The 20,091-nt window shown below is 36.2% G+C and overlaps 1 protein-coding gene across 4 annotated transcripts in view; it reads right to left on the bottom strand.

Annotated features, from left to right (window-relative positions):
* Nucleotides 1-20,091, bottom strand: part of ADGRL4 (adhesion G protein-coupled receptor L4) — a 144,655-nt gene that overhangs the window by 40,160 nt on the left and 84,404 nt on the right. For all 4 annotated transcript variants that reach the window (XM_070367801.1, XM_005906648.2, XM_070367802.1 and 1 more), the window contains 5 exons: nt 11,942-12,012; nt 10,973-11,152; nt 10,682-10,865; nt 9,232-9,348; nt 5,419-5,621 (listed from right to left, as the gene is read on the bottom strand). In XM_070367801.1, coding sequence (XP_070223902.1) covers nt 5,419-5,621; nt 9,232-9,348; nt 10,682-10,865; nt 10,973-11,152; nt 11,942-12,012 — 755 coding nt within the window. The remainder of the gene's footprint in view (nt 1-5,418; nt 5,622-9,231; nt 9,349-10,681; nt 10,866-10,972; nt 11,153-11,941; nt 12,013-20,091) is intronic.

Genomic DNA, 20,091 nt, shown 5'->3' with positions numbered 1-20,091 from the left:
TCTGATCCTCCAAAGAGCCTTGTGAAGAGGGTATTGTATTAAGAGACTAAGATATGTCAAAACTGTATTTAAGACCTGGTGGCTCGGGGGTAAAGAATCCACCTGCCAAGCAGGAGATGTGGGTTCAATTTCTGAGTTTGGAAGATCCCCTGCAGAAGGAAAGGGCAACCTACTGCAGTATACTTGCCTGGGAAATCCCATGGACAGAGGAGCCTGGCAGACTATAGTCCATGGGGTTGCAAAAGAGTTGGACATGACTCAGTGACTAAACAACAACAAAAATCATTGATAAGTGCAGTAAAACAGAATCAAACATAAATCTTCAGATTAAATATTTATTAAAGAAAATATTGCTGGTGGTTTAGTCATTATTCTCGACCAAATCTTGCAATCCCATAGACTGAATCCCACCAGGCTCCTTTGTCCTTGGGATTCTCCAGGCAAGAACACTGGAGTGGGTGGCCATTCCTTTCTCCAGAGGATCTTCCTGACCCAGGGATCAAATCCAGGTCTCCCCATCACAGGCAGATTCTTTACTGAGTCAGTAGGGAAGCCCATATGTACACTACCATGCATAAAATTATAATGGCTTCTCTGGTGGCTCAATCAGTAAGAATATGCCTGCAATGCAGGAGACCCAGGTTTGATCCCTGGGTCAGGAAGAACCCCTGGGGAAGGAAATGGCAACCCCTCAGTATTCTTGCCTGAGAAATCCCACAGAGGGAGGAGCCTGGCCAGCTAGAGTCAGGGTCATGAGTTGGACACAATTTAGTGACTAAACCAAACTACCAACACATAGACAAGGCAGAGAAACCAGAGATCAAATTGTCAACATCTGTTAGGTCACAAAAAAGCAAGAGAATTCCAGAAAAAACATCTACTTCTGATTCATTGACTAAAGTTTTGACTTTGTGGATCACAACAAACTGTTCAATTCAGTTCAGTTCAGTTCACTTCAGTTGATCAGTCATGTCTGACTCTTTGCGACCCCATGAACCCCAGCAAGTCAGGCCTCCCTGTCCATCACCAACTCCCAGAGTCCACCCAAACCCATGTCCATTGAGTTGGTGATGCCATCCAACCATCTCATCTTCTGTTGTCCCTTTCTCCTCCTGCCTTCAATCTTTGCCAGCATCAGGGTCTTTTCAAATGAGTCAGCTCTTTGCATCAGGTGGCCAAAGTATTGGAGTTTCAGCTTCAACATCAGTCCTTCCAATGAATACCCAGGACTGATCTCCTTTAGGATGGACTGGCTGGATCTCCTTGCAGTCCAAGGGACTCTCAAGAGTCTTCTCCAATACCACAGTTCAAAAGCATCAATTCTTTGGCACTCAGCTTTCTTTATAGTCCAACTCTCACATCCATACATGACCACTGGAAAAACCATAGCCTTGACTAGATGGACCTTTGTTGGCAAAGTCATGTCTCTACTTTTTAATATGCTATCTATTGGTTGGTCATAACTTTCCTTCCAAGGAGTAAGCATCTTTTAATTTCATGGCTGCAATCACCATCTGCAGTGATTTTGGAGCCCAGAAAAATAAAGTCAGCCACTGTTTCCACTGTTTCCCCTTCTATTTGCCATGAAGTGATGGGACCAGATGCCATGATCTTAGTTTTCTGAATGCTGAGCTTTAAGCCAACTTTTCAGTCTCCTCTTTCACTTTCATCAAGAGGCTCTTTTCTTCTTCACTTTCTGCCATAAGGGTGGTATCATCTGCATATCTGAGGTAATTGATATTTCTCCTGGCAATCTTGATTCTAGTTTGTGCTTCCTCCAGCCCAGCATTTCTCATGATATACTCTGCATATAAGTTAAATAAGCTGGGTGATAATATACAGCCTTGACGTACTCCTTTTCCTATTTGGAACCAGTCTGTTGTTCCATGTCCAGTTCTAACTGGTGCTTCCTGACCTGCATACAGATATCTCAGGAGGCAGATCAGGTGGTCTGGTATTTCCATCTCTTTCAGAATTTTCCACAGTTTATTGTGATCCACACTGTCAAAGGCTTTGGCATAGTCAATAAAGCAGAAATAGATGTTTTTCTGGAATTCTCTTGTTTTTTTGACGATCCAGCAGATATTGGCAATTTGATCTCTGGTTCCTCTGCCTTTTCTAAAACCAGCTTGAATGTTTGGAAGTTCACGGTTCACATATTGCTTAAGCCTGGCTTGGAGAATTTTAAGCATCACTTTACTAGCGTGTGAGATGAGTGCAACTGTGCGACAGTTTGAGCATTCTTTGGTATTGCCTTTCTTTGGAACTGGAATGAAAACTGACCATTTCCAGTCCTGTGGCCACTGCTGAGTTTTCCAAATTTGCTGGCATATTCAGTGTAGTATTTTCACAACATCATCTTTCAGGATTTGAAATAGCTCAACTGGAATTCCATCACCTCCACTAGCTTTGTTCATAGTGATGCTTCCTAAGGCTGTGGAAAATTCTTAAAGTGGTGGGAATTCTTTGCAGGAGGAATTACTTGCCTCCTGCAAAACCTGTTTGCAGGTTAAGAAGCAACAGCTGGAATCAGACATGGAACAATAGACTGGTTCCAAATTGGGAATGGAGTATGTCAAAGCTCGTGTACTGTCACTCTGCTTATTTAACTTATATGCAGAGTACATCATATGAAATGCCGGGCTGGACAAAGCACAAGCTGGAATTAAGATTTCTGGGAGAAATATCAATAACCTCCAATATGCAGATGACACCACCCTTATGGCAGAAAATGAAGAAGAATTAAAGAGTCTCAAGATGAAGGTGAAAGAGGAGAGTAAAAGAGCTGGCTTAAAACTCAACATTCAGAAAACTAAGATCAAGATATCTAGTCCCATCACTTCATGACAAATAGATGGGGAAACAATGGAAATAGTGAGAGATTTTATTTTTTTTGGTTCCAAAATCACTGCAGATGGTTTTTGCAGCCATGAAATTAAAAGATGCTTGCCCCTTAGAAGAAAAGCTATGACCAACCTAGACAGCGTATTAAAAAGCAGAGACATTACTTTGCCAACAAAGCTATGGTTTTTCCAGTAGTCATGTATGGATGTGAGAGCTGGACTATAAAGAAAGCTCAGTGCCAAAGAATTGATGGTTTTGAACTGTGGTGTTGGAGAAGACTCTTGAGGGTCTCTTGGACAGAAAGGAGATCAAACCAGTCACTCCTAAAAGAAATAAACTCTGAATATTCATTGAAAGGACTGAAACTGAAACTGAAGCTCCAGTACTTTGGCCACCTGATGTGAAGAACTGACCTATTAGAAAAGACCCTCATGCTGGGAAAGATTGAAGGCAGGCGAAGAAGGGGACGACAGAGGATGAGATGGCATCACCAACTCAATGGATATAAGTTTGAGCAAGCTCTGGGAGACAGTGAAGGACTGGGAAGCCTGTCATGATGCAGTCCATGGGGTTGCAAAGAGTCAGACATGACTGAGTAACTGAAGAATAACAACAAATATGTAAAACAGCTAGTAGGAAACTGCTGTACAACACAGGGAGCTCAGCTGAAGGCTTTGGATGACCTAGATGGGTAGGATGGGGGTGGGGTGGAAGGGAGGTTCAAGAGGGAGGGAAATTTATACATATATAGCTGATTTTCTTTATTATACAGAAGAAACTAATACAATATTGTAAAGCAATTATACCCCAATTAAAATAACATAGAAAAACCATGAGACCACGTAAAAGAACAATGTATTTTTTTCTAGGATTAAAAGGTCATTTGCATTTAGTATCTGAAAATATCTAAACTTATTTTCCATTCTTAAAACATTTCACACCTTCTTTTTCCCTCAACAGAATGTCTATCAATGTTTAGGTCTGAGCTACTAGTTATTTGGATTTTCCATACACTGTAGTTTCTCTCTACATCAGACATCTTTTTTTTACAGTGACACATCTGGATTGTATGTAAGCATATATAGTGATCCCTTGATAGCCACAGGTGATTGATTCCAGGACTCCTGTGCATCCTGAAAACCACAGATGCTTGAGTGACTTCTGGAAAATAGGGTTTGCATCTAACTTATGCACATCTTCTCAGATATTTTAAATCATCTCTAGATTACTTATAATATACAATAAAATGTAAATGCTATGTAAATAATTGATGGCCTGCAATAAATTCAAGTTTTGCTTTTTGGAACTTTCTGGAATTTTTTCCCCTCAAATATTTTCCATCTGTGTTTGGTTGAATTCATGGATGTGGAACCTGTGGATATGGAAGGCTGACTATACGTTCTTTGAGTCCCCTGTTTCCCATAAACATGCAAATACAATTTTCAATTTGCATGACAACCTTGCCCAGCTTCAAGGTTCTCTAAATGGAGCTTCTGAGGCACTTTAATCATGTACTAGGACTGAAATTCAATTGAAAGCCCAAGAAACCATCAATGGTATGCAGCAAACCATATGATTTCGTGTTTCCCCGTTCACTTTTAGGTCTATAAAAAACCTAAATGCTTGGTTATTTCTAATCATATTTTTTTCACTATATGGTTTTAATTATATATGGATTTGAAAAAAGATTTAGAATAACAATAAAAGAGTAAAGTGAAAAAAAAAAGAGTAAAGTGGTCTCAGATACTTTCTTTAGGAAAAAATATTATAAACTTCTCTATGATTTCACTGTAATCAGCACCCAAATCCCTCCAAATATTGTTTTATATGACAATTATTAACCAAACATTTCCCTCATTACAAAAGTAATATTTGTCTCTTTGACATATTTTTATAACTTATTCCTTGAAGGTACAGAGATTTCCAAAATGAAAAATGTACTTTTAAAACTAAAATGTAGTTTAATTTCAGAGATCAAATACATAAAATTATTTGGTATTCATTAGAAAGTATAAAAAGCACTGAAAGTACCAAGCTATTTATTTTTAGCTACACAGTTTTTTAATTTAGATCATTTTATTTGTTTTAATATTTTTGGCTGTGATGGATCTTCAGTGCTGTGTGGGCTTTCTCTACTTTCAGCAAGCAGGGGCTATGCTTTAGCTGCCTTGCGTGGGCTTCTCTTTGCAGTGGCTTCTCTAGTTGCAGAGCATGCACTCTAGGATGTGGGCTTCAGTAGTTGGGAGCATGTGGGCTCAACAGTTGCGGTTCCTGGGCTCTAGAGCACAGCCTCAATAGTTGAGGTGCATGTGCTTAGGTGCTCTGTGGCATGCGGGGTCTTCCTGGACCAGGGATTGAACCCTTGTTTCCTGTATTGGCAGGCAAATTCTGAGCCACTGGGGAAGCCCCCAAAATATTTTATAGAAAAATTAGCTGAAATCACTTTACTCTTTGATTTTGAATTTGTAGGTTTAAACTCAAGAATTCACATACAATTAAAGTGACACAACAAAAAAACTCATTTCTTTGAATGTTTCACAATAATAATCAATAGTCACTGAAATTTCAACTTACCTTTATGTGATTTAATGTAAATGTTACTTTTTCAAGTTCGTATAATGTGGGTGGGTTTGAGCTAATTGAGAGTGAAATTACTGAAGAGATGACTCTTCCCTCTTCTTCAGCTTTATCATAACTTTGAGGTTCCAATAAGTTGTCAGATGATGAAAACAGAGGACCAATGCTCTTATAATATAAAAATGCAACTGCAACACTGCCTGTCAATCAAATAAAGGCATTCAGAAAAATTCTTAAAATAAACATAGAAGAGGCAGTTATACACATTCCCAGATACTGAAACGTGGGTCTTATTATATCTATGCTCACATCATCAAACAATATTAAAACAGGTTCTCTGACCTCTATGACTCTGATCATGGACTGTAGCATCTCCTTGGCACAAACTATAGTTAGGAGAAATTCTGTCCTAGATAAATTTACATCTAAGTGCTGAGTAAGAACCAAGGTGTTAGGTATACTTACTTGAAAAATAAAATCTTGACTTACTACATTGCTGGACAAGTGTATGAATTAGAAAGATACTGGTAAAAAATTATTGTATAACAAAAAAGATTTATAGTGTTAAGAAAGTTTATAACTGAAGAGTTGTGAGATGCCACTGAGTTCAGCCTCATGCCCACTGAAATGTTTCCTATTTAAATTGATGACATACGCAGTCTCAGGATAGGGAATTTATTGTCTTTCAAGGCAGCCATTTATCTGCACCCTCAGACTCCCCAGATGTAGCACATAACCCAATACTAGGAATGTTACCAGATCAGTCCATACTATCTCATGACTATTTTTTCCTTAGCCTGGACTCTGCACCTACTTTACTGGATCTCAAATTGTCTCTGTTTTTGTAGAAGTTCATTATCACTGATATTAATTGTGTGAACAACTCAACATCAGCATCTATTGTCTTTTAAAATTCCCATCTTCACTTAGGTCCTGTAACTTCTCTGCTGTATAGAATAATAGACAATTGATTGAGAATTTATATTCAGAATTTATTTATTTAGAATTAGAAGTTCTGGTTTTAGTCATTGCTTACACTTGTCTGTCCCTGGGTAAAGGTGAACATTCTCATGTAAAACATCATGAGTGAATAGTGATACTCCCCCTGGCTATTTACTTGGATAAGGTGGAGACCATGTACTGTCATTATATGAGAGAGCTGTCTGTAAAATTTAAGATGCTATATTAAGATGATTATTGCTATACTTAATAACTGGAAACATTATATGCTTGCTTCGATGCTTGAACAACTTAGGAATAACTCTACCATATTCATTTGTTTCCTCAAATTTGTGACACCAGTAAATAATCTGAAAAGCACAAAATAAAGCACAAAATAATCACAATCATTAATACAAATGTGACAATGTCATCAAAAACAAAGGATTGTGATACAAAGCTGGAACTCTCCACATCACAATTTAATATATTTATTAGTAAACAGTATTCTTTGGATATCATTATGTGAGCTAGAAGTTGCAAAAATATATCAATATGCTTTCTATCTCAGTCTAGAAAGGTACCAAAGACACCGCTAAGAGTCTTGCTGACATTCAGATACGTTACATATTTTCCTAAACTGTCAGCTCAGAGAAATGTTAGTATACCATGTTTGATCTAGTGAAATTATGATGGCTCTAGGAGATTGGCAGCTAACCCAGCATTTGCTATGGACAGACCTGGGTCAGAAGCAGAACCTGGAAACCTCTTAGGTGAACCTGACTTAGTCCAGTTGATGAACAAATTCATACAAAAGCAACTTCTCAGAGGTTGTAGGAGGGGATGGTTCAAAATCAAATGAAGCAGCATAAAGATAACATGGTTTTAAAACTATCAATCACTCCTATCTTTTTTAAAGGAAACTATTTTTTAACATCAATTTTGAGTAAAAGAAGATGCATACCACATGGAATGGTTCAAAATACCTTTTTAATTTTTTTCTGAATATAGTTTTCAATAATTTGTTCATTTTTATCATTTGGAACCTATTTTAATTTCCTATTTTAATTTCTCACTAATTCTAGGCCTGATCTGGCTTTTAATTTTCATATCAGTTCAGTATCTATTTTTGTAAACTAGTTCATTCATTAACGACAGACACCAAAATTCAGTACATAAAAAATATTAAAAATCCATCTGTGCCTTCTGTATTTTCCTACTGATGACATTATGCAGCTTTTAACTAATGCGTGTTTTCATTAGCAGATTTTGTCAATAAACGAATAATTGCATGTAGATATCATTGAATGGGTTTGATCAGTTTGTTACACTTGTCCTTCTTTTAAAGATTCAACCTTGAGGAAAACAAATTTTCTTCTTCTGCATTCTTGAGAGCCAGTATTACTGTTCCTTTCAAATGTCAGAGTTTGCATGCATGATTATGAAATATAACAAACCTACTGTACACTCAGACAGGATCTCTTTGAGATATTAATTCCATGACAATTTTATCATCTGTCACTATGATAAGTATTTTCAATGTCTTTATTCTCAGTTTCTAAATCCTACTCAAATTGTCTTTGAAAATACAACAGTTTAACACATTCTTTGGATTTGCTCCTAAATATTATGTGTGTGCTTGGTTAATTAGAATATGATATAATGGGGTAAGAACCATGGGTCCAATGGCAGTATGGCTTAGTTATTTTTGCTTTTTTATGGCCATCTGTTCCCTACTTTTGAATAAAAAATGACAAGAAAAAAATTGAGAGGATAATATCAATGGATTAGAAACACATTTCCCATTAGTGCTGTAAAAATTTTTTTTAAAAAGATATTTTTTCTGAGAATGAAAGCATAAACTGCTTTTTAACAATAAAGACAATGTATTTTTTTAAATAAAATGATGTCTATAAAGTGACATACGTGTATTATTACATATATTTTCCATTTTATGTATGATCACCTATACTTGCTTTGAGAAAATATTATAATCATGCTTTCTTTAGGTAATATATTTTGACCTATATGAAAACAACAATATTTCTATTATCAGCAGGGTTGTTACTTTTTTTTTTTTTTAAGTGCATTGCACTGAGGACAGATAAATGGTTAAACTAGAATAGCAGCTGCTAGCTTGTCTGTGGTTAGGTGACAAGGAAAACCTGTTCAGGGCTGATTTCTATGTTAACTCCTTCCCTTCAAGTTTTAGTTCTGTATTATCTGTTACATATATAGAGATAAATCCATTAACTTCTCGTGCTTTAGTTTTTTGTCCATAAAATGAGGATGTTAGTTAGATAATTATAAAGTCATCTGCTAGTACTAGCACTCTTGGGTCACATTTCTTAAGAAACCCTGCCTTTAGTTTAGTTGAAGAGTTACTGTACAAAGACTAAGAAATGAACAGAAGAGAAATTCAAGCTTAAACAATAACTTTCTACCTTTTTTGAAAACTATTTCTATTTGTCTTCCTCACACAATCCCAAATTCAGGCTCACAATGGGGAATATGAAGGATTTCTGAAGAAGAACTATTAAAAGGACTTTATTAAAATTATGGCATCCACTGACTGCTGCAAAATGAGGAACAAAACGACAGTTCCTTTGTATATTTCCACTGGGATCCTAACAGTGTTAGACAATTACAGATTTGGAGGGTCAAGGACAAGAAGAATCTAGATATGAGCTAAAATTCTCCCCAGGTATTTTTATCATAATAAAAATATCAAATACAAATATAGAATTTCTATGTATAAACATATTTTTCTATAGAAAACCACACATGTTATAAGCACATATGATACAAGCAAATCTATGGTATTTATTGCAAAACATTGAAATATTGTTTATAAGTTTGTTAAAGTCCTACCATTTGAATCATATGCAGTTTTTCTCTTTGGAAATATCTTTATATTATCTCCGTCCATATTCATATGGGGATGAATATATTTTATGTGATGTGAATCAAAAAAGAAAGCTTTGAGAGCTGAAACAAAAATATGAAAATAATAAATTCTCTGACATTAGTTTAATTAATATATTTAGTTAGAAAGAACTTGATCCATCATTATCATATTTCAACTCTTAATTACATCAGGTGGAATGAATGTATTCTGAACATGATGTCTAGACATTATAATGTGTATTTAAAAATTTAATTCAAGTTTATAGTTTTTTTATTACACTACAGCATTCATCATTTAATTCTATCTCTATTAATAAAAGAAAATATGTACACAAAGAAGCTATAAATCATAATTACTAAAGCAGACAAGAAATTATAATGTATTAGAGGATTATATCTACAACGTAATTTATTATATACAGAGTGACTGAATTAAATTCTTGAGTGATAATTTCCTTACCTGTGCATAGTCACCTTTTTCATGAACGGATACAGAAATTTATGAGTCACAATGCTTGTTATCTTAATTTTGAGTAACTGGTGAGTCCTGATGACATAAAGATTTTTGTATATCTACTACTGTACAGCAGGATAGTATCCAGAAAATATAATAGAGGTGTATGCGATGATTATTTCAGAAAGTGTACCTTGTTGCCTCAGAGCAACTTTACAGGCAAGCTCAGTTTGATCCAGATTCTTAAAAGTGTCAAGCATGAGATTTCATAAAGCAGGAAATATTCTAATTTGTTATGTTAATTGCTTTATATTACTGAAAGGCAAATGATTCCTAATGAGAAATTAAAATATACTACATTCATGACAAAGATATATGCCCAAAGGATTTCAATGTTAAAAATAAGAATCAGATTATTGCAGAAACAATAAAAATTATCCTTGTGAACTGGTGTTAGAAGTCAGGATGGCATTACCTTTAGGGGTCAGGAGTGGTTGGCAAGGGGGATGTGGGGTCTTCTGAGGTGTTATTATACAGATGTGTTCATTTTGTGAAAATTCATCAACTTATATTCATTTGATAAATACATTTGTCTTTATATGGGTTATAATTCAATAAAAGTTTGACTTTAAATATATTACATCCAGAAAATCTATTTATACTATCACCGGTCAAGACAGATCCTGCCAAGTCATGAGATGACAAGGAAGTAAGGTTCTCTGAGCATTTAAATGATAAACAGTTCAGAAATAGGAAAAGGTGAAAGTTGCAAGTAGGAGACAAATCTCATGCATTCATCCTTTTTATTCAAACTTCATTCATACCCACTCTTGTGATATGCTTCATCATTTACGTCTGTACTGCCAATTTAATTAACGGCAGTTTAGATACTTTTCATCTCTTTTGAGAATGGCTTCTTTGGAAAACACTATTGCCTTGAAATTGACCTTGACTTCTTACCTATATCACTTGAATTAGTATCAAACTGAGTGGTCTTTTGAAAGTTCTGAGATATCCTTAAGGTAGCCTGCTCAGCAGTATGTATCAGTTTTGTGAGATGAGTTATTCTCTGATTTGTAGATAACTTGTCCCAAACTGTAAATGTATCCTTTTGAACAAAATTATTCAGAGTTTTTACAAATTCCTGTTGAAAAAAAAAAGTGTACCTTTTAAAAATGTTGGAATCTTACATTAATCACAGATGTAAGGAAACTTTTAAACTTATATTGAGTTAAAGCTCAACATACTTACAGTAAGAGTTGAATTAGAAGAGGTGTCCTTGGCTGAATTCGAGCTGTTCATATAACCCAATAATGGGGATGATTCAGCTAATACTTCTGTATATGCAATTATATCCATCGGTGAAAGATCTTTCAAAGAATTTCTATAGACTTCTCGTAGCAAAGCCACAGGTTCTTCTATGTGTCTAATCTGAACAAATATGAGTTCAGAAAAAGAAAACCAGCTTAAAGCACTATTGGGTCTTTGTGAGAATACAGGTTACATGTTAAATATGTTTTTTTCACTCCTACACGTAAGCTATCAGACTACAACTAAACCCCAACATGAAGCAATGAAACCTGAAAGTATTTATAAAGGATTAGCAAATAGCTTAAAAAGCATAGAAGTTACTTCAGAAAGGCAATGTACATTTGAATTTATCATTTTAAACTAGCTTTTAAAATGTATAATAAATTATGACTTAATTTGAATTAGGTTTTAGTAAACCAGAAATTTTTTTACATGATAAAATGGCAATTTGCTTTACCTGATTGCTAATGAGTCATATTGAAACTCACTTCTAATCATAGGACAATAATTTCATGGACATCTTACTCTTTGGAATAATATTGCTTTGGTGCACAAAATCCAATTGCATACAACTATGTCTCCTTAGAATGTGGAAATGGCCTGTGATCAAAATGTGTTTTTACTATTTTACCCATCAAATTTCTTAACACGTTGTAATAACTTGCCAGTGTATAGAATAGTGAAAAAGTAACTTACATTAAATACATGTCTTCTTCAATATTTTGGGGATTTTCAAATTAATTTTATCTGACACCCAAACAAAATACTTGGATCTTTATATGTAAATTTTTCAACTCTACATGAAGATCAACAGTTTGTTACTCTTAAAAAAAATGTGCCTTTGGAAAGATTGTAACTGAAACTAAAATGTCAAAACAGAATAAAATTTAATTCAACTCTTTTACTCACTTTTGTTAAAGTTTTATTAATATTTTCAGCAACACAGGCATTATCTAAATGGCAGTCTGGATTCACAATTTCTGTAGAAAAAAATAGTTATGTATTAAGTTTCAAAAAATATTTTCCCTAAGATAATTATATTGATTCCAATGATTTTGCTCACTTATTTAGATATTAAGACACATTCTTAACATTTGAGTTTTATTTTTATTTATTCATGAAAGTTCATTTATTTAAAACATTTTTTATTATTATTTAAGTTTTACTCCTCATAAAAATTCACTTATTTTTATTTGTTAAAATGCAAACTATTTTATGGAAAATAGAAAATTATAGTTACTGAAAGGAATAGGGTATATGGGGTCAGTGGTAAAGAACCCGCCTACCAGTGCAGGAGATGGGGTTTGATCCCTGGGTTGGGAAGAGCCCCTGGAGAAAGAAATGACAACTCACTCCAGTGTTTTTGCCTGGGAAACCCCATGGACAGAAGGAGCCTGGCAGTCTACAGTGCATGGAGTCACAGAGTTGGACATGACTTAGTGACTAAACAACAATTACATAAAACGTGATCTACATTTGCCATTAAATAACACATCTTCCATTATTTCATTTTATAGATAAAGGACTACTGGCACGTTTCTTGGAAGGTGTAGCTCTTTGATACTTCAAAACTATGCAGTCATATTTTATATAGTGCTTTAAGATTTTGTTTTTTGATGTGGACCATTTTTAAAGGCTTTATTGAATTTGTTACTAGTGGCTCAGCTGGTAAAGAATCCACCTACAATGAGGGAGACCTGGGTTTGATCCCTGAGTTGGGAAGATCGCCTGGAGAAGTGAAAGGCTACCCACTTCAGTATTCTGGCCTGGAGAATTCCATAGACTATATAGTCCATGGGGTTGCAAAGAGTCGGACATGACTGAGTGAATTTCACTTTTTTGGCTGTGAGGCATGTGGGATCTTAGTTTCTCAACCAGGGATTGAACTTGCACCCCCCTGTATTGGAAGGTGAAGTCTTAACCACTGGACCACCAGAGAAGTCCCCATAGGGCTTTGATAACATATAAAATTAAATAGTATATTTATTTTGGCAATAAATGCTATCAATAGGTATAAACAGTGATTTCCTGTGGATGTCTGATAACCTTCCCTGCAGGAACAGTTATAGCCACCATTAATTTTTTTACACAGTTCATTTTCACCACAGGCAAATGATTCACTGTCCTCATCAATATCTGGAAATATTTGAAAAATAAAGATTTTAATCTAGTGCTCATATAGTTGCTACTTTGTTAATAATAGTATTACATACTGTTAGTAATTTAATATCAAATTACATAAGAAAGCAAGACAAGTGCCATCATCTGGAAAAGGACAGGGCAAACTTAGCTGCATATATTTTCAACTTTCTTTTGGTCAATCCATTTGGACAGTATACTGAAAATGTTATTCATAGACCAACACTTGAATTGCTTTCTGAACAGCAGGATTCATCAGCAAAATTATTAAGTCATAATTTCCATCATTGATGATGCAATGTTTATTCCTAATTAAATAATAATCTAATTTCAAAAACACATTTAGAAACAAACGTTCTCTGTTTTCTAGTATTAAACTGATTGAACAACTCAGTTTAGAATAATCTGGAGGGCAAAAAAAAAAAAAAAAAAAAGTAGCCCATTTTCTTTCCAAAGCTTCATTTTTCCATATGTGCATGCTAAGTTGTTTCAGTTCAGTTCAGTTGCTCAGTTGTGTCCAACTCTTTGCGACCCCATGAACCGTAGCATGCGAGGCCTCCCTGTCCATCATCAAATCCCGGAGTCCACCTAAACCCTGTCCATCGAGTCGGTGATGCCGTTCAACCATCTCATACTCTGTCGTCCCCTCCTCCTGCCCTCAATCTTTCCCAGTATCAGGGTCTTTTCCAGTGAGTCAGCTCTTTGCCTCAGGTGGCCAAAGTATTGGAGTTTCAGCTTCAACATCAGTCCTTCCAATGAACACCCAGGACTGATCTCCTTTAGGATGGACTGGTTGGATCTCCTTGCAGTCCAAGGGACTCTCAAAGAGTCTTCTCCAACATCACAGTTCAAAAGCATCAAGTCTTCAGTGCTCAGCTTTCTTTATAGTCCAACTCTCACATCCATGCATGACCACTGGAAAAAACATAGCCTTGACTAGATGGACCTTTGTTGGCAAAGTAATGTGGTTTTTTAATATGCTGTCTACGTTGGTCATAACTTTCCTTCCAAGGAGTAAGCGTCTTTTAATTTCATGGCTGCAGTCACCATCTGCAGTGATTTTGGAGCCCAGAAAAATAAAGTCAACCACTGTTTCCCACTGTTTCCCCATCTATTTGCCATGAAGTGATGGGACCAGATGCCATGATCTTAGTTTTCTGAATGTTGAACTTTAAGCCAACTTTTTTACTCTCCTCTTTCACTTTCATCAAGGGGCTCTTTAGTTCCTCTTCACTTTCTACCATAAGGGTGGTGTCATCATGCACATATGAGATTATTGATATTTCTCCCAGCAGTCTTGATTCCAGCTTGTGCTTCATCCAGCCCAGCGTTTCTCATGATGTATACTGCATATAAGTTAAATAAGCAGGGTGATAATATACAGCCTTGACATACTCCTTTTCCTATTTGGAACCAGTCTGTTGTTCCATGTCCAGTTCTAACTGGTGCTTCCTGACCTGCATACAGGTTTCTCAAGAGGCAGGTCAGGTGGTCTGGTATTCCCATCTCTTCAGAATTTTCCACAGTTTATTGTGATCCACACAGTCAAAGGCTTTGGCATAGTCAATAAAGCAGATATAGATGGTTTTCTTGAACTCTCTTGCTTTTTCAATGATCCAGTGGATGTTGGCAATTTGATCTCTGGTTCCTCTGCCTTTTCTAAAACCAGCTTGAACATCTGGAAGTTCACAGTTCACGTATTGCTGAAGCCTGGCTTGGAGAATTTTAAGCATTACTTTACTAGCATGTGAGATGAGTGCAATTGTGAGGTAGTTTGAGCATTCTTTGGCATTGCCTTTCTTTGGGATTGGAATTAAACTGACCTTTTCCAGTCCTGTGGCCACTGTTTAGCTTTCCAAATTTGCTGGCATATTGAGTGCAGCACTTTCACAGCATCATCTTTCAGGATTTGAAATAGCTCAACTGGAATTCCATCACCTCCACTAGCTTTGTTCATAGTGATGCTTCCTAAGGCCCCCTTGACTTCACATTACAGGATGTCTGGCTCTAGGTGAGTGATCACACCATCGTGATTATCTGGGTCGTGAAGCTCTTTTTTGTACAGTTCTTCTGTGTATTCTTGCCACCTCTTCTTAATATCTTCTGCTTCTGTTAAGTCCCTACCATTTCTGTCCTTTATTGAGCCCATCTTGGCATGAAATGTTGCCTTGGTATCTCTAATTTTCTTGAAGAGATCCCTAGTCTTTCCTATTCTATTATTTTCCTCTATTTCTTTGCATTGATCACTGAGGAAGGCTTTCTTATCTCTCCTTGCTATTCTTTGAAACTCTGTATTCAAATGGGTATATCTTTCCTTTTCTCCTTTGTTTTTCGCTTCCCTTGTTTTCACAGATATTTGTAAGGCCTCCTCAGACAGCCATTTTGATTTTTTGCATTTCTTTTTCTTGGGGATGGTCTTGATTCCTGTCTCCTGTAGTGTCATGAACTTCCATCCATAGTTCATCATGCACTCTGCCTATCAGATCTAGTCCCTTAAATCTATTTCTCACTTCCACTGTATAGTCATAAGGGATTTGTGTCCAACTCTTTCCAACTCTATGGACTGTAGCCCTCCAGGCTCCTTGGTCCATGGGATTCTTCAGGCAAGAATGCTGGAGTGGGTGGCCATTTCATACTCCAGGAGATCTTCCCAACTTAGGGGCTGAACCCATATCTCTTATGCCTCCTGCATTGGCAAGGAGGCTTCTTTACCACTAGCATCATCTGGGACCCCTCATTTTTCTGTATAAGTTAACTGAAAAAATTAAGATGTAGCAGAATGTGTGATTCAGTGTCCTTAAAATCTTATTCAAACTTACAACTTTTGTTCAGGGTATATTTTGCCATCATTCTTAATACGTAGTCATCATAGATAAAGTAACAAATTGTACAGAATTAAGTCTTAGATTTTCAGTATATATCAAAGCTACAATAAAAGTGATAGGTTATAAACTCACATAATTTATATTCTTAATTTAAAATTTTACATACTATAATGAGGAGTGAAATATATCTTAAAATTACAAAGACAGTATAAATACTCTGCCAGTAGGCAAAGATCCAATATGGAATGACTCCAAGGGACTGAATAGTCCAGATAATTACCTTAAATTAATGCAGAAATTTCTTTGCTCCTAAGTCTAGCTCTCCATGTTAGAGAATAAGTCTGTAATTCTGAATATATAATTTGATTTTTTAAAAACGAATAGAGTAGCACGATACTGTTTGCCTTTTTATAAAGGGAGAGTAATCAAGATACAATTAAAATGTCATCTCATTAGATATATAAAATGTAGCTGATCCAAATTTCTCATTTTAAAAATGCAAAATGGTATAAACACCCTCCTCAACCCCCATTAAACCTCACACCACCAGGTAGTAAGTCTCATCTGTTCTTAAAGAAATTTCCATTTGCTAAATAGGTGATGGTACTGGATTTAAGAAGATGATTAGCGGGCCTGGAAAAGCAGTAGAAAACGCCTTGTTCTTCTGCCAAGGCTATTTGGTCATGATCTGTCTGTGTGTGCTCATTCAGTCAGTCATGTCTGATTTTTGGCAGCCACATGGACTGTATCCCACCAAGCTTTTCTGTCCATGGAATATTCCAGACAAGAATACTGGAGTGGGTTGCCATTCCCTCCTCCAGGGGATCGTCCAGACCCAGGGATTGAACCCACATCTCCTGCATCTCCTGCTTTGGCAGGCAGATTCTTTACCACTGTGCCACCTGAAAAGTCCCCAGTCATGATCTGTATTACCCAGATATCCAGTCCTCTACTTTTAAAGGAATAAATGCTGCCCTAGCACCTTCACTCTCTTCCTGAATTTCTATACACATGTTGTCATAAACTGTCACTTCACACACACACACACACGACAGAAATAAAGGAGGGGGTGACAGCTGTTGGCTCTTGAGAATCATTAGGGAAAACTTTCCAGTTTGGGCTGAAGTAAAGCTGCTAGTGGACAGCAGACTAGAATTAATATTTTTCATGAAATCAAGAAGTGAGAAAAAATAAAAGAAAGCAAAAGACTAGTCTTTTTTGGAGCAGTGTTGAATAAATTATTTGTGTAGCACCCAAATAAGGATAGTATCCCAATGAAGGTGTGAAGAGATCCATGAAGTATCATAAACAGAAAAATTCATTTCATGGGAAAGAAAGCTATATTCTCCAAATACCCTTATTTCACATTTTCAGATGCCTTCTACGGTTAATTGGAAACGAAGTGTTGATTTCTCTCAATTTCAAAATCATTTAGAAAGGTGCAACTTTTCTTGGGAACTTTATCCAAATCCAATCTCTGAAAAACATACTGATTTTAACTTTGCAAATGCCAAATTAATCCTCCCTCATGCCTTTGGACATAAGTGTACACAGTCTTGGGGTTCCCTGGTGGCTCAGACAGTATCATTGCTCTTGACAGTTTCAGCTTTCCCCCGTGTATTCTATACACCCTGTGGTCCTTATTTTGGGTTCTCTGCTATGGTTTCAGCTCTAGCAGCACCCACTCAGCTGTTTGCTATCCCAGCATGTCAGCCTTGAACCAACTAAGGCATTTCAACTTCTGAATTCACCAAGTGACAGAATGTTAATCTTAAAAATAATGATTTTTAAGGGTCATACCCTTGGAGATGAATATTTGAAATTAGGATTATGCAAATTTTATATTCTGACTCCAAATATTCTAGAAGAATATTAATCACCTTACCAAAGATAGGTTTTTTAAACCTTTGTTACCCCATCAAAGACATGTTTTCTGAATTATATACTTTCCTTGTTTACATTATTGTTCCCCTAGCTTTTTACTAAAATATAGATATTAAGTTTGCTATCCTTCTCACTCTGGGCCTCAGCAGTAGAACCTACTGAGTTTAATGTAGTGATGGAGTGTGTGACCACCACAACTGGCTGTGTGCCAGGATAGTCAAGGAGCTTCCACTATCTTCAGAATATCACTCTATACCTCCTTGCTACCTAGTAGTATGAAAAGATTCATAAAATACTGAAAAAGTATCTCATGCTCAAATAGGATAAAACTGGCTTAGCCCAAATAAGTGTGACTGCCATTTTACATCACGGTCCACAATAATATCTCTTGCAATTTCTTGTAGGACCTAGGATCTGACAAAAACCAGTATGTATCCTCCTTCCTACAGGTAAAAGTCCTGTGGAAGACCTTACTTCAAATCCTGACTCTAATTTTCATTAGCTCTATGACCCCGGGCGACACCATAAAATACCCTTATGGCTAACAACACATGAAAAGATGCTCAACATCACTCATTATCAGAGAAATGCAAATCAAAACCACTATGAGGTACCATTTCACGCCAGTCAGAATGGCTGCGATCCAAAAGTCTACAAGCAATAAATGCTGGAGAGGGTGTGGAGAAAAGGGAACCCTCTTACACTGTTGGTGGGAATGCAAACTAGTACAGCTACTATGGAAAACAGTGTGGAGATTCCTTAAAAAACTGGAAATAGAACTGCCTTATGATCCAGCAATCCCACTGCTGGGCATACACACTCAGGAAACCAGAAGGGAAAGAGACACGTGTACCCCAATGTTCATCGCAGCACTGTTTATAATAGCCAGGACATGGAAGCAACCTAGATGTCCATCAGCAGATGAATGGATAAGAAAGCTGTGGTACATATACACAATGGAGTATTACTCAGCCATTAAAAAGAATACATTTGAATCAGTTCTAATGGGATGGATGAAACTGGAGCCTATTATACAGAGTGAAGTAAGCCAGAAAGAAAAACACCAATACAGTATACTAACGCATATATATGGAATTTAGAAAGATGGTAACAATAACCCTGTGTACGAGACAGCAAAAGAGACACTGATGTATAGAACAGTCTTATGGACTCTGTTGGAGAGGGAGAGGGTGGGAAGATTTGGGAGAATGGCATTGAAACATGTATAATATCATGTATGAAACGAGTTGCCAGTCCAGGTTCAATGCACGATACTGGATGCTTGGGGCTGGTGCACTGGGACAATCCAGAGGGATGGTATGGGGAGGGAGGAGGGAGGAGGGTTCGGGATGGGGAACACATGTATACCTGTGGCGGATCCATTTTGATATTTGGCAAAACTAATACAATATTGTAAAGTTTAAAAATAAAATAAAATTTAAAAAAAAAGGGTTCTTTTTCATAACAAATGAGGAAATGTATGTAAAGGTGTTTGGAGGGGTGCCTAAGATACAGTAGGTGCCTGATATTGTAACTGAGAATCAGGTTCAATGATTCTATTCAGATTGTGTGTTCTCTTAATAGCATAAGCCCGTGAGTATGTAGGTTTAGAGAAAACACAATGATAATGAGTGTCTTGTTAAATTGCCATGTTTTGGTACTCCCTAGAGCTGTAAAAGAGAAAAAGCACCCTTTCCCCCATTTTAATGAAAGATAAATTGCTGCCATATAATTATTTCAACTAGGCTAGAACTGATAAGCTGTATTTAATAAGTGATCCACTTTTTCCATTACCAAACTAACACTCAGCTTAATACCAATAACTTGATTTCACTAAATGTAAGTATGTCATAATATGCACTTCCTTGTTCTGCAAATAAAAAAATTCATTTGCTTTTTCATTAATACAATTATGCTTGTTTTTCATGTCTACAATGAGCCAAACCAGCAGCATTTTATCATAATCTTTTTTCAAAGCATGATTATATGATTGCTTTAATTTTCATAATTTTCATCAATACCTGAATTTTCTAATGTTGTGTAACTCACAGACTGCAAAAAAAAAAAAAAAAAGATAAAATGTTCAATTACTGGAAGTAATTTGCAAAGACAAAATTGAATTTTAACAGTATTCAAAGCCAGAAAAAAACTATCAGAGTACCTAAGACAACAAGACAAAAAAATGACAAGTAGTAAACACTGCTCTTATGA

This window comes from Bos mutus, chromosome 3 (genome assembly GCF_027580195.1).
Source record: "Bos mutus isolate GX-2022 chromosome 3, NWIPB_WYAK_1.1, whole genome shotgun sequence".
In the NCBI taxonomy this organism is placed as follows: domain Eukaryota; kingdom Metazoa; phylum Chordata; class Mammalia; order Artiodactyla; family Bovidae; genus Bos; species Bos mutus.
This window is presented reverse-complemented; position numbering and strand designations above follow the sequence as displayed.